General features: G+C 43.9%; 1 protein-coding gene across 3 annotated transcripts in view; it reads left to right on the top strand.

The window, feature by feature from the left end:
- The window catches only part of NUP107 (nucleoporin 107), a 165,039-nt gene that overhangs the window by 64,604 nt on the left and 85,394 nt on the right, over nucleotides 1–15,041 (top strand). For all 3 annotated transcript variants that reach the window (XM_068276712.1, XM_068276710.1, XM_068276711.1), the window contains one exon: nucleotides 12,737–12,802. In XM_068276712.1, coding sequence (XP_068132813.1) covers nucleotide 12,802 — 1 coding nt within the window. In that variant the 5' untranslated portion in view covers nucleotides 12,737–12,801. The remainder of the gene's footprint in view (nucleotides 1–12,736; nucleotides 12,803–15,041) is intronic.

The following is a 15,041-nucleotide window of genomic DNA, read 5'->3' as shown; positions in this document are numbered from 1 at the left end:
ACTCACACACACCTACACACCCCTACACACCTACTACATTTAAGCTTTCTCTTATGTGCTCCTAATTTATCCCAGTCAGGTAGAAAACATGTTTGTCTAAGATGGCAGCAGAAGTAGCAGCTCCAGTGCTTTATGATCCTCCAGGATCCTTTAGGTCACAAGTGACATCCACTTTTCTGAGCTAGTATCCATGATAAATGTTTCACATTAGTCAGGGGAGTAGGGGGAAGCTTTGGAGGAGAATTCTTACCCCAGTCTAGGCTATTCCATTTGTTGTTCTTGATTGAGAATACCAGTGCTAGTACCTCCTGGCTTTTCCATCTTGGTTGCATGTACAGTATAAAGTATAACATCAGCATATGGTGATGCCTGGTCTGTGTCTATAATGGAATGGCAGCAGAGGAGAGAAAGCATTCTAATGAGCATTCCTCAGTGTGACATCTCAAAGTAACCCTTTCAGTTCTAAAAGGAAAGTCCTGTATTATCCAAGTCTTCAGACACATCCAAGTGAGGGGACATTTTCTTCACATAGCATACTGTACATTTACTTATTATATCTTGCATGTATAAAATATAACTAGAATGTGGAGGAAAAGTATACTGAGCGTGTGTAAAGCCAAACTAGTATGCTGTGGTGCCTGGTCTGTGTCCTAGAATGGAATTGCAGCAGAGAGGAGAGAACATTCTAGTGATCATTCTTCATTGTGACATTACGAAGTAAACCCTTTTGGTCCTGACGTTACATCTGTGACTGAAATAAGCTTCTGTTTTATGTTTTGTGAGCGTTTAAAGGGCCACCAACATCATACACAATTTCATTATCACTTTTAAATATATCTCTGCATACATATTTAATGTAAAACTGTGCTTCGTGATTAATTTGTGTTTTACATTTGCATGTGTTGTAGTAGCCCATGGCTGGTCACACCTATTATTCCTTTCAGACCTCCACTTTTTGGTTTGAGGAAACATCAGTACAATAATGCACCCCTCAGAAACCACACTATTAGTTCATGTAAATTGGGGAGTGAGATTATTTAGCTGCCTATCGGTTGATAATCTGCAGCACATTACCCTTGCGTGTTTGTCATGTGCAAACACTGACTTATAGGTTATATGTAGCAACTGTATATAATGTATAGAGCACTTTCTGATGAAGCCTGTTAATGAAACATGTCCATTTTAAAGTCCATGTACAGCACTTTTCACTGTTTTGTAAATGTATTAGTCCTACCCACCATCTATTGAGGTACAGGGGAGATACAACACTTAGGCTGCTTTCACAGTGGGACGCTACGTAGCCAGGTACATGGCTACTTGGCATTCACTGCACTTGCAGTGTTTACTCTTCGGAGCGGCCGCTGATTGGCTGGAGGGACCACGTGATGCGGAGAGCTCCGCTCACGTGGTCTCCGCAGTGCCTCCGACAGAGCAGGCGCACCAAGAGCTGCTTGTAACGCGGCTCTTGGTAGCGTCCTGCTCCAACACCACCAGGCGTTGCGTTAGGGGCATGTTATGTGCCCTATAACGTCCCCTAAACGCAACGTCGTGGTGTGTAAGTAGCTTTAGGGGAGCGCACCAGAGCTGAGTAACAGACTGGCTACAGTCAGCAAGGGAGCGTCTCTCTGGCCTGGTGCACACCAAAAACCGCTAGCAGATCCGCAAAATGCTAGCAGATTTTGAAACGCTTTTTCTGTAGCGTTTCAGCTAGCATTTTGCGGTTTTGGGAAGCGTTTTTGGTGTAGTAGATTTCATATATTGTTACAGTAAAGCTGTTACTGAACAGCTTCTGTAACAAAAACACCTGCAAAACCGCTCTGAACTGCCGTTTTTCAGAGCGGTTTGCGTTTTTCCTATACTTAACATTGGAGGCAGAAACGCCTCCGCAATCCAAAATCTGCAGCAGCCCGGGAATATGCGTTTCTGCAAAACGCCTCCCGCTCTGGTGTGCACCAGCCCATTGAAATACATTACCCAAGCGTATCCGCAGCCGCAAGCGGATCGCAAAACGCAGCCGAACCGCTCTGGTGTGCACTAGGCCTCTATCTCACCCTATATACCTCAAGTAGGTGAAGGTGGCCAACTCCAATTTGTTGGATAGCTACACCCCACTTCGGATAAACAGAAGTGGTGGGGGATAAGTAAAGACCCCCACAGAATATAAGGGACATTCAGTTTTGCGACCTTCGCTAACGAGCATCCAAACAAGTGGAGCTCTACACACGTTTTAAACTATTTGTGATTACAATAACTGTAAAATGCTTTTTTTATGTACCGATAGGGCAATGTCCCTAGGACGATAGTGTTTGTCATGTGGTTATGCTGCCGTACACTCTACTGCAGTGTTTGTAACATGCCTGTAAAGGTCCTATTTCATTAATCTCTCTCTCGACATTTGATTAATGTGGTCAAATCTGCTGGTGATCTATGGTTTCCTGCAAGCTGAATAATTTAGCAATTGAAACGGTGATCTGCTGAAATCTGATCACAATGTTGTGGGGTTGTAAAATGATTGCTACTCCTGGAAGGATTGTTGTATCGGCTGCTATTGTCACATTCAGGTGTGATTAGAGTAGATGTCTCGCAGTGAATTATCTGCAGGGAATATTTGCTATTCTTTAAACCTGCTGCTTCCTGCAGCAATCTTCTTCAAGGACCACTATTGTGAAAAATTCTAAATCCATACATAGAAAATGGATATTTCTCCCAGAGTAAGATGCACTATTTGTTATTTTTCCTATGTGGCTGTCACTTACTAATAAGTAGTAAGAAGCTGACAGATTTTGGACTAGTCCATTTCCTCATTAAGTTATTCATAGGAAAAAGATAATTTATAGTGCACTAGGGTTGCCACGGCTGTTGCAAGGAGATGGAATGCAAGAACAAAAGAAGTACGCGCGCAGGACCCCGGCAAGTAAGTATTTGTTTAACCCCGTCGCTGCGTCTCCCATTCCCCTGGCTCTCTATACTGGCTGTACCTATTGGCTACCTATACTGCGGCCACCTATTACTGGCTACCTATTCTGCGGCCACCTATTACTGGCTACACTTATTCCTGGCTACCTATACTGTGACCACCTGTTACTGGCTACACCTATTCCTTGCTACCTATACTGCGACCACCTATCGTTAGCTGCGCCTATTCCTGGTTACTTATACTGGGAGCACCTATACCTAACTAGCTATACTGAAGGCACCTATAACTGTCTACCATACGGAAGGGTGAGGGAGTATAGCTTTGTAAAAACAGCGCCAGAGATTTGGGCCCCACTGCCGCTGCCATAGGCCCTAATAGCAATTACTATAGCTGCGCTCAGTGAGTAATTTGGACGCTGTCAAAAGACAGAGCACAAATGACTCTAAAAAACACGTTATTCGGCTTCCAGCTATTGATGGCAGCCGAATTAATCTTTCACCACTATCCATGGTGACTTGGAGGGGAAATAGTATTTAATGCCGCCAGGACTTTTGCAGGAGCAGGGTGAGCGGTTTTACAGCTTTACCCTGCGCCCAAATATTCCGTCACCTTAAGCATATGTACATTATTTAATGTAAGGGAGCGGCCCAGGTCCAAATAATTGTGTAATACCGTCATGCTGTGGTATTTTTTTTTTTCTTTCCAATGTCCCTCAGGATGGCCTCAAAATGAGATTCCGTGCCCCTCCCCCTAAGGAAACACAAGCCAATTAAAAAACGAAAATGAATAGCTCCACCTCTTCCCCCTATCTTCAGTTTTTTGTGTTTCCCGGTCCACCTGGGAGCATAAGCCAATGTCTGCGCCAAAATTTTTTATTTTTTAGCATGGCCTGGTGGTTCTGGTGGGAGCCAGGTCCCCCTTTAATTCCCCCTGTGTGGTCTCTTACCGGGTTGCGGGGCTCGGAAGGAGGCTTATATGGCGGCTGGTGCGCGGCTGAAGCGGCGTCTGAGGCGGCGGTTAGTGCGGAGACTGATGCGGCAGCCATGACGGCGAGATGGCGTCCGGCAAGGTTGGATCTCGCGCGGAGTCAGGCGTGCTTACGTATGCGGAGGCACATACGTCACGCGTACATGCGTCTAGGGAGACGCATGAGTCATGCGCACTTTCGTCTAGGATGACGCATTTCCGGCGGAGGTACTACGGCTTCTGTGTTTTCTTCCGCCTCGTGGACTCGGTGTCCGGATGTGACGGAGGCAGAGGACAGCTGCAGGTAATTTAACTTTAGTTCATTGCCTGGCAGGGGGCGGAGGAAGTTTTATTTAACAGACTCAGGGTCTGTGTTCGTCCTGACACTCTGTTTGTGCGGAATCTGGGAGATGGAGCAGCCCTGTTCTCCTGCAGATTCGATATTACCTGCTACAGTGCAAAGCGCCCAGAGCAATGCTCTTGCCTCAGGACAGGTATTATATGGTTGTTTTGGGGGTATGTGTGATTTTTGCAGAGCAGGATTCAACTAAAACTCTTTTTTTCTCTGGTATTTTTTCAGAATAAAAATACAGAGAAAGGAAACCGCTCATCCAGACCTAAGGGGGAGGTGACGGAGGAGCAAGATGGGACCAGTGTGGATACAAAAAAGCGGGATAAGAGATCGGATAGTAGTTCTGCTAGATCTGGTCGTCCTGCTAAGTGTTTAGAAAAATCCAGAAGATGTGATGTATGTGATGTAAAATTATCCACTACTTGGGAAAAAAGCAATTTGTCAAAAATGTGAAACCCCTGTAAAATCTAATACTAATGTGGTTCAAGATCTGGTCTCTATGATTAGAGAAGAATTATGTACTACTTTCAAGGCTTTTCGTACGGCAATGGTTGATCCGGTGCAAAAGAGCCAGGTTGTGAGTAGTCAAGTTTCCCAGCCTGAGGTTGCTTTGGAGGAAGGGGAAGCCTCAGAGCAGGATTCAATGGAGGAAGGAGAGCAAAGATAATCCTTTACTGGAGGAAGAAGCCTCTACTTCTAGGGGGTCAAAATATCTTTTTTCTGCAGAAGATACTCCTGAGTTGTTAAGGGCTATATATGAAAATGAGGGAATCCAGGTGTCGGAACCTGTATTGTCTACTCAGGATAAAATTTATAAGGGGTTAAAGGGTCAGCCTAGCAGATCCTTTCCAGTACATTCCTCCCTGAAAGAAATTATTTCTGACCAGTGGAAGGAACCGGAACGTAGAGCCTTTATACCAAGTTCTTTTAAGCGACGATTTCCTTTTTCCGAATCCCATGAAGCAGTTTGGGTCAAATGTCCCAAGATAGATGCGGCGATCTCTCAGTATTCAAAAGATTCTGACTTATCTTTTGAGGATTCTGGGTTATTGAAAGACCCGATGGACAAAAAATCGGACGTACTTAGTAAAAGAACTTGGGAGGCAGCTACGTTCTGTTTCAAGCCAGAAGTCTCTTCTGTTTGTGTGGCACGTAATTTATTATCTTGGGTAGAAGCTGTTGAGGAGGATCTCATTAAAGGAGTTCCGCATGAGCATATTTTACTGTCTATCCCCTTGATTATGAAAGCAGTAGCTTTCTTGGCAGATGCGGCTGCAGAAGCTCTGAGGTATTCGGCCAGGGCAGCTGCTTTGGCTAATGCTACCAGGCGATCGATTTGGCTGAAAACCTGGGAAGGGGACATCACTTCAAAGCAGAGACTTTGTGCGATGCCCTTTGAAGGTGATTTGCTTTTTGGTAAAGATTTAGAAACTGTGTTAACTAGATCAGCAGAAAAAGGTAGAAGACTTCCTGACAAAAAGAAGAAAGTGGTTAATAAGAAATTTTTTCGTGCAAAAACATGTTACTTCGCCAGAGGAAGAGGTAGAGGGGCTCAGTCTGGAGTTCGAGGCAGATGGGCCTTTTCCAGAGGAAGAGGTAGGGGTTCATCTGCATTCAATAAGCCAGGGAACCCCAAGACTTCCGAAGATAAATGACTATCAGATACAGGTAGGGGGCAGACTGCAGTATTTTTTTTCAGAGCTGGTGTCTGATCACCGGCAACCGTTTCATTTTGAAACTCATAGAAGAGGGTTATCGTCTGGAGTTTCAAAGTTTGCCCCCAGTCAGAAAATGTATTACAAATCTTCCAAAGGTTCGCAGCAAAGCAGATTTTTTGTGGAGGGCTGTTGCAAAACTAGTTTCTCAGAAGGTAGTTTGCAGGGTTCCTCTAGAACAGATGAACGGGGTTTTTTATTCCCATGTGTTTCTAGTTCAGAAGCCGTCAGGGGATCAGAGATTAATTCTGAATCTCAAAGAGTTAAACCCGTTTATAAAGGAAAAGAAATTTCGTATGGAAAATATTTATTCAGTGAGGAATGTGCTGATGAAGGGTATGTTTTTGGCATCGATAGATCTCAAGGATGCTTACCTGCACTTGCCAATAAATCCGGTGCATCAAAAGTTTTTGAGGTTTGCCATTCAGAAGGGAAGTGTGGTTGCCCACTACCAGTTCAGGGCTCTTCCCTTTGGTCTGACATCAGCCCCAAGAATTTTCACGAAGGTAATTGCGGAAATGATCCAATTTCTGCACTTACAGAACGTAAATGTGATACCTTATCTGGACGACTTCCTGATCCTCAACTTAAACAGAGATCAGTTCAAAAAGGACTGTTTACTATGTCTACAGACTATGCAATCTCTAGGCTGGCTAATAAACACAGAAAAATCGAATCTGACCCCATCAAGAAGTATGAAGTTTCTAGGCTTCATGATAGACACGGACCGAGAAATTATTTCTCTAACTCAAGAGAAGAGCTCAAAGTTAATAATGTCGGTAGAAAGGGTTCAGGGGTCAGAAACTCTAACGATAAGGGAATTGATGTCGGTGCTGGGATTAATGACATCGGCAATACCAGCAGTAGAGTGGGCCCAGTCGCATTCAAGAATCTTACAGAGGAGATTTTGAGGAACTGGGACAAGACACAGGATTCACTGGATCACAGGATATTGATAAGCAGAGAGGTGAAGATTTCACTAGATTGGTGGAGGAGTTCAGAGACTCTTTCCAAAGGAAGGAAATGGAGACAAAACGACCCAGTAAGGGTTACAACAGATGCCAGTGCCTGGGGTTGGGGTGCTCATTGTGCTCAACTACAGGCCCAGGGAAAATGGTCCACAGAGATCTCGAGGAGATCGTCAAATTTCAGAGAACTATTAGCAGTAAAGAATGCCTTGCTAAGTTTCCAGGACAGGATTTGTCAAAAAGAGGTGGTCATTTTTTCAGACCATATGGTGGTTATATCGTACCTCAACAAGCAGGGAGGAACGAGGTCGGAAAGTTTGTTAAACCTGTCACTGGAGATCATGGAATGGTCAGAGAAGTCTATAATTTCATTAACAGCAGTTCACATCAAAGGAGAATTAAATGTGTGGGCAGATACTCTGAGTCGTCAGTTAATACTGGAGAGCGAGTGGGAGTTAAATCCGCGTATTTTCAATATGCTGGTAAAGAAATGGGGTCAGCCAATCTTAGACCTATTTGCTACAGCTCAGAATGCAAAGACCAGAGACTTTTGCTCTATACAGACAGGAACCCAGTCGAACCGAATGGATGCCTTCTCAGTCCACTGGGGGGAGGGACTGATGTATGCGTTTCCTCCTTTCAGGTTAATCCAGAGAGTTCTTTGCAAAGTGGTAAAGGACAAAGCCCAGATGATATTAGTGGTACCTTTTTGGCCAAAAAGATGTTGGTTTCCACAGTTAGTGAACTTGGCTATGGAAGACCCATTCAAGATACCAGTGTCTCGGGACATTGTGATACAGGGGAAAGCTGTTCATCCAGATCCTCACTGGCTTCAACTTTCAGCCTGGATCCTGAAAGGGTCCTGTTAACCAGCCGGGCGGTATGGACGAGCTCAGCTCGTCCATCACCGCCGGAGGCTGCCTCTCAGGCCCTGCTGGGCCGATTTTCATCAAATAAAGAGCAGCACACGCAGCCGGCACTTTGCCAGCCGCGTGTGCTGCCCGATCGCCGCCGCTTTGCGGCGATCCGCCGCGAGCAGCGGCGAAAGAGGGTCCCCCCAGCTGCCTGAGCCCAGAGTAGCCGGAACAAAAAGCTCCGGGCAGCGCTAAGGGCTGGATCGGAGGCGGCTGACGTCAGGACCTCGGCTGACGTCCATGACGTCACTCCGCTCGTCGCTATGGCGACGATGTAAGCAAAACAAGGAAGGCCGCTCATTGCGGCCTTCCTTGTTTATTCTGGGCGCCGGAGGCGATCGGAAGAACGCCTCCGGAGCGCCCTCTAGTGGGCTTTCATGCAGCCAACTTTCAGTTGGCTGCATGAAATAGTTTTTTTTTTTTATTTAAAAAAAACCCTCCCGCAGCCGCCCTGGTGATCTTAATAGAACGCCAGGGTGGTTAAGAGAGAAAGGGTGTTCAGAAAAGGTGATTGACACTCTTTTGAAAAGTAGAAAGCCTATCACTAGGAGAATAAACTTTCGTGTTTGGAAGACTTTTTTAGCATGGAGAAAGGCTACACGTAAAGGAGTTGGTGTACCTGATGTGTTGGATTTTTTACAAAGAGGCGTGGAACTTAAGTTGGCTCCAGGTACATTAAAGGTTCAGGTGGCGGCTTTATCAGTTTTCCTTGACAAGCAGCTTGCTAGGGATCCTCTTATCATGAGATTTTTGAGAGTAATCAAAATGGGAAGATGGGTGCCAGAGAAGATTATGCCAGCTTGGGATCTACCATTAGTTCTACAGGCATTAATTAAGGATCCTTTTGAGCCGTTGGAAAGAATATCAATACATTTATTAACTTTAAAGGTGGTTTTTCTGGTGGCAATTACATCTGCAAGGAGAGTTGGAGATCTTCAGGCACTATCAGTGAAGGATCCATTAATGACTATTTTAGATGATAGGATAATTCTTAGACCAGATCCAGCATATCTTCCTAAAGTGAATTCATCTTATCATCGTTCCCAGGAAATTGTCCTACCTTCATTTTGTGATAATCCAAAAAATTCAAAGGAAAAGGAATTACACTGTCTTGATGTAAGAAGAGTGATTCTTAAGTACCTGACTACGGTGAAACAATTCAGAAGATCGAGTCATTTGTTTGTTTTATTTGCAGGTCCAAATAAAGGGTTACAGGCTTCAAAATCAACTATTTCACGTTGGATTAGAGAAGCAATTGCTATGGCATATAAAAACAATGGCAAAGCACTACCTGAACGATTGACGGCTCATTCCACAAGATCATTATCTACGTCCTGGGCTAAAAGAGCAGGCGCATCCCTGGAACAAATCTGTAGAGCAGCAACTTGGGTGTCTCCAAATACCTTCATTAAGCACTACAGAGTGGACGTTTAATCAAATCAGGATCAAACGTTCGGTAGGAAAGTGCTGCAGGCAGTGGTCCCACCCTAGAGGTAAGCAGTTTCTCGCTTGTCTCTCATTTTGAGGCCATCCTGAGGGACGTTGGAAAGAAAAACCTTGTTACTCTTACCGTTAACGGTATTTCTTCCAGTCCCTCAGGATGGCCTGGGTTTCCCGCCCTATAGGGGAAAGCGTAAGTATGAAAGCGTACGTTACTAGTTGGCTTTATATGAATATGCATATTTTGGGCTTTAGTAAATTTTTTAGAATTGGTTATTTAGAGGGTGTTTCTCTATACATTAAACTGAAGATAGGGGGAAGAGGTGGAGCTATTTATTGTCGTTTTTTTAATTGGCTTGTGTTTCCTTAGGGGGAGGGGCACGGAATCTCTCATTTTGAGGCCATCCTGAGGGACTGGAAGAAATACCGTTAACGGTAAGAGTAACAAGGTTTTTTTTTTTTTTTAGACGACTATCATGCATATTCATACCGTTGCAACCCTATAGTGCAATTTACAATTGTACATGATAGATGTCCTTTCAATGCATTATAGGAGTCCCACAAACCTGATATAATTCTTCCATATTCTCTGTCTCCACTTGGAGAAATCATACAAAAACATGGCCTGACATATCATTGCTATGCTGATGACACCCAGCTATATTTGTCATTCAAACCTGATGTCACAGACCCTACTCCACAAATAAACGCATGCTTAGCTGAGCTTCAGGAGTGGATGAATAATAATTGGCTAAAACTTAATGCTGACAAAACTGAGGTTCTTGTTATCGAGGGCCAGGGCTCAACAGCAAAGCAGCTCCAGTCTCAACCAACACCGCTAAGGATAAGGAGCTCAGACCTGAACAACTCAGACTGTGTGCGCAGCCTGGGAGTACTGATTGATGGGAAATTAAGCTTCAGGAATCAAATCTCAGCTGTTGTGAAACATTCCTTCTTTCACCTAAGGAATATTGCAAGGATTAAACACCTAATTCCTTCAGAGGATCTTCCAACCCTAGTTCATGCTTTCGTCACATCAAGGTTAGACTACTGCAACGTCCTCTACACAGGCCTGCATAAGAAAGACTTACACCGCCTGCGATTAGTACAGAATGCCGCCGCAAGGCTGTTAACGAGCCAACCCCGCCATTGCCACATAACACCAACCCTGAGCTCACTCCACTGGCTACCGATAAAATGGAGAATTCTGTTTAAGATTGGCTTACTGACATTCAAATCCTTGCACAATCTGGGCCCTGGATACCTGAAGGACTTGTTGCAACTACATCACACCCCCCTCAATCTTAGATCAAAAGGACGTAACACCTTGGTCACCCCCAGAGTCCACCTCAAAACCTTTGGAGACAGAGCCTTTTGTCATGCTGCCCCTACACTTTGGAACTCCCTGCCACACCCAATCAGGACAGCCCCATCCCTGGAAGCATTTAAGTCTAAACTGAAAACCTACCTTTTCAGTCTGGCATTCATGAACATCTGACTATCTCCTCTGTAACACAACCCAGCCTGAAACCCTGTGTTAATCTGAGACACAGCTATGCGCTTTGAGTCCTATGGGAGAAAAGCGCTTTACAAATGTTATTGTATTGTATTGTTAAAAGGAGAGATCGCTCAACTCGCAAAGATAAGTTTTATCTGTTCACATTCTTGCCCATGTATCCCATATGGGCATAAAACTGCGCTGTTTACAGGCTGTGATTCTTTGAGTATAAAGAATGGGGGGCTTGAAAGTATCCAGAATGACAGTAGTAATTATGCTTAATGTCAAGACGTGTGAAAATGAAGTGTATCAAGGAGTACGGCTAACTGTGATTATTGCTAATTTAGTATGACGTTTGTTATGAGAACAGTACTTCTGTAATCCTGTCTAAGCAGCAACCATTTTTACAAAGCAGTTGAGATAATGCAGTTTATTCATTAACTGTCCTGCATCACAATAAATTACTGCTGCTCTATTATGGCCATAGACAGCAATTATACTGCTTGTGTAATACAATTATATGATCTTTGAGATTCTAACAGGGATTTATAGTAAATTATACTGCTATGATAATTTCTTTCATATACACATGGTGGCAACTCGGATCTAAACGATACATTTTTGTGGACTACATAAAATCTATGTTAAAGCAAATTCAATAAAGATGGAGCTTGTAAATCTGTAAACTGTCAGCTCTGTCACTGTGTGCAGCCATGTATATTGAAGAGCACCGGTATGTGCTTGTTCAGAATGCAGGAATCAGGAAGATATGCCTCCGCTCTGGTTTTTGATGTCGATGCTGCCAGTTCTAAGCTGTGTGAGTTCTGAATGACCATCGGGTATGGAATACATGCAGTGAGGTGTAACCGGACGTGGTGAGGATGAAAGTCAGTCTGCATACAGTACATACAAGAACAGTGCCGGAAAATTTGGGCGCAGGGTGAAGCTGATAAACTGCTCACCCTGCTCCTGCAAAAGTCCCAGCGGCATTAATAACTATTCCCTCTCCAGGCCATCATGGATAACGGGGAAAGACTCACTTATTACTAGTGCCAGCTATTGCTGACAGACAAATTACTCTGGTTTTTAAAGTCTGGTTTTTAAAGTCATTTGTGCTCCATTGTTTGATGTCGCCCAAATAACTGAGCTCCATTATAGCCGTAATTCACAGACTTCTCTGCGCCGTTTTGTTCTGTTTGGGGTCATAGTCTAGCCTTACAGCACATATTCAGGGATCTGTTTAGTACATAAAATTATTACATTATAATTTTATAGGGGGGGGGGGGGGGGTAGAGTTTCTTTGTGCATTTGTATGTTTTAGAAAGATCTGCATATGGTACCCCTTGTGAGCTGTTTTTTCATTTACTCCCACTTAATCCCTTAGCACTGGTCAGGTTTCCTTGGTGAATTCTCCTTGCAGCAGCACATGGTCTAACAATGAATCGTACTTATCTGATAGCTGGTTATGATCTCCTACACATTCACCAAGGAAACCTGACCAGTGCTAAGGGATTAAGTGGGAGTAAATGAAAAAACAGCTCACAAGGGGTACCATATGCAGATCTTTCTAAAACATACAAATGCACAAAGAAACTCTACCCCCCCCCCCCCCCCCCCTATAAAATTATGTTATTATTTTATGTACTAAACAGATCCCTGAATATGTGCTGGGGCACAGTAAATCAACAAGGTCAGGAAAGCACCGACTATATGGCCCACTACTTTTGCCTTATCTAGTGTATGGTGGGCCATATGGTTGGTGCTTTTCTGTCCTTATTGATTTACTATGCCCCAGCACACACCATGTGCAGGGATTGGTTTGCTGTATATAATTTTATGTAGTATCACTAGTATGAACTTATTAATATATATTCTAAATGATCATGTATCTTTAATGTAGCATTTCTCAGTTTTTAACTGCTTGTGGCACAATAGAAGTATTTTTTTTCCTTACCTGTACACACAGATGATGAGAACTGGGGTGCATTTAGATCCCAAACGGTTTCTAGGACGCCTCTTCTTCGCCAACAAAGTAAGATTGTGCTTTTTAAACTATATTAACATGAATTGTATTTTTCTTTTTATACTATTCCTTTCTACTTGAAAATCAAGCACCTAGCAATACATGGACGGGACAAGGCTGCAATTTGGGCTTATATTGAAGCTTATTTCCAGTGCTGTCAAAGCAGCATTAGTGGGAAATAGGAGAAAAACACAATTTATGGGCTCCCAGCACAACAATCTGCCAGACAGTAGGTCCAATGCAAATAAGGCTGAATTTAGGATTTAAAGAGACTCTGACATCTCATAAAATTCGGGTTTTTATTTTAAAAATCTCTTTAACATCCCTGCCCTAACTAAAACGCTGCATCCCTGCGGCTGCACACTAACTAAATCCCCCCAAACTCCCCTGGGCACATTGCAGGGAGCGCTTCCGTGAAGAGGCAGAGCTTTTGGCTGCAGCTCTGCCTCTACACACGTCTATCAGCGTGGATCACCGCCTCCGCCCGCTGCTCTGTCTTCTTTAACTGAGAGGGGTGGGGGAGAGGCAGAGATACGCGTGGATTGACGCGCATGGAGGCAGAGCTGCAGCTGAAAGCTCTGCCTCCTCCAGCAGCAAATCCAAGAAAGTCATGGATTTTTGCTGGGGGCGGGTATGAGGGGATTTAGTTATTGTTCAGCCGCTGGGATGCGGCGTTTTAGTTAGGGCAATGATGTTAGAGATTAAGGCTGCTTACACACTAAGACGTTACAGGCGCACATTAGTGCAGCCTGTAACGCTCCCCCAACGCACAGCAATGTAACACAAGTGGGCTGTTCACACAGTCCACGTTGCGTTACATGTAACGCTGCACGTTCTTCCGAAAGTGCAGCATGCTACGGCGTTACAGCGGCTTAAGCCGCGTTAGACTGTTTGCACATGCTCAGTCCTGTTGGGGAGGAGCGGAGAGCGGCCAGGCACATGGCTAATTAATATTCACTGCACGTTGTGATGTGCAGTGTTTACTTCCTGGTGCGGCCGCTCTGTGCGGCGATTGGCCGGCGGGACCACGTGATGCCACATGTGTCCAAGAGGACGCATCACGGCATCACGGACGCCAGAGTGAGCTGCACAACGCGGCTCACTCTGACGTCCACATCGAAGAGCACCAGGCTTTGCGTTAGGTGCACGTTATGCGACCTTAACGTAGCACCTAACGCAACGTCTTGGTGTGCAAGTAGCCTTAATATAAAAACCTGAATTTTATGAGACTTCAGAGATTCTTTGACAAAAAAAAAATCTATAAGCACTTAACCCATTTAATGTTCTACCAATGACCAGATAAAGGAAGCATAAACTAAACACAGTGAATGTCTTAAAAAATATATAAAATAAAGAGTCTCATCAATCAAGGATGTCCTCCACCGAATCCCTAAACCCACAAAACTATTAATAGGGCACCCTCTTATTCTCCCACATGTGGAGCATTCCACACCACCCATAAAGAAACTTAAACCTCATTCCAAGAACTGCATGCAAAATAACCCAATATGCTTGGGCCTTTAGACTGAGATCACTTGTGCATGCACAAAAAACCCTGTTTAGATGAACTGTTTGTTACTGAGCTGTTCTTAGCGTAATTGTATAGGTATATCTCCAGGCTATAATTAACCTTTATTGTCTTTGTCTATAAGACACCCACAAATTACCTATTGAGCAGGAATATCACGAATTAGTTACATTTCTTTGAAAAGGTCATTTAGATTTGGTTTAAACTAATAGGTGACCCCCTCACCCAGGTAATGTGGCAGAGCCAGGCCTCTTCCTGTGCCACAACACAACCTCTTATACTTTCTAGAACATAAAGTCAGACTCCTCCTAGTTCATTGCTATCCTCAAAATGCTTTATTCCGTCTTTGCTCCTTAGTAGGGGACACAGTAGTAGCTGTTTTTAAATTGACCTGTATCAATTAAAAACAATTCCAAGTGATGGTTTGGCTGCCATCACACACGGTAATCTCTCCCAAAGTTGAAGGTGAAAAAAATGACTTTTTTTTAAAATAACATTTTACAAGTCCCCCACTGTGTTTGTAAGAATAAGGATCTGAAAAATCTTTGTCCTGCACTTTAATTCTCATTCCTGCCACCACAGATATGACTATGAAGTAACCGGAATTTCCCTTTACAGTGGGTTTCTATTTCAAGAATTGTATTCAAGTTAAACATGAATTACCTGGAAATCATGCTGCTCTTTTGGCTTCAGCAGTTAGTCACTCCTTATCTGCATGCT

The sequence above is a fragment of the Hyperolius riggenbachi genome, chromosome 3 (genome assembly GCF_040937935.1).
Source record: "Hyperolius riggenbachi isolate aHypRig1 chromosome 3, aHypRig1.pri, whole genome shotgun sequence".
NCBI lineage: Eukaryota > Metazoa > Chordata > Amphibia > Anura > Hyperoliidae > Hyperolius > Hyperolius riggenbachi.
This window is presented reverse-complemented; position numbering and strand designations above follow the sequence as displayed.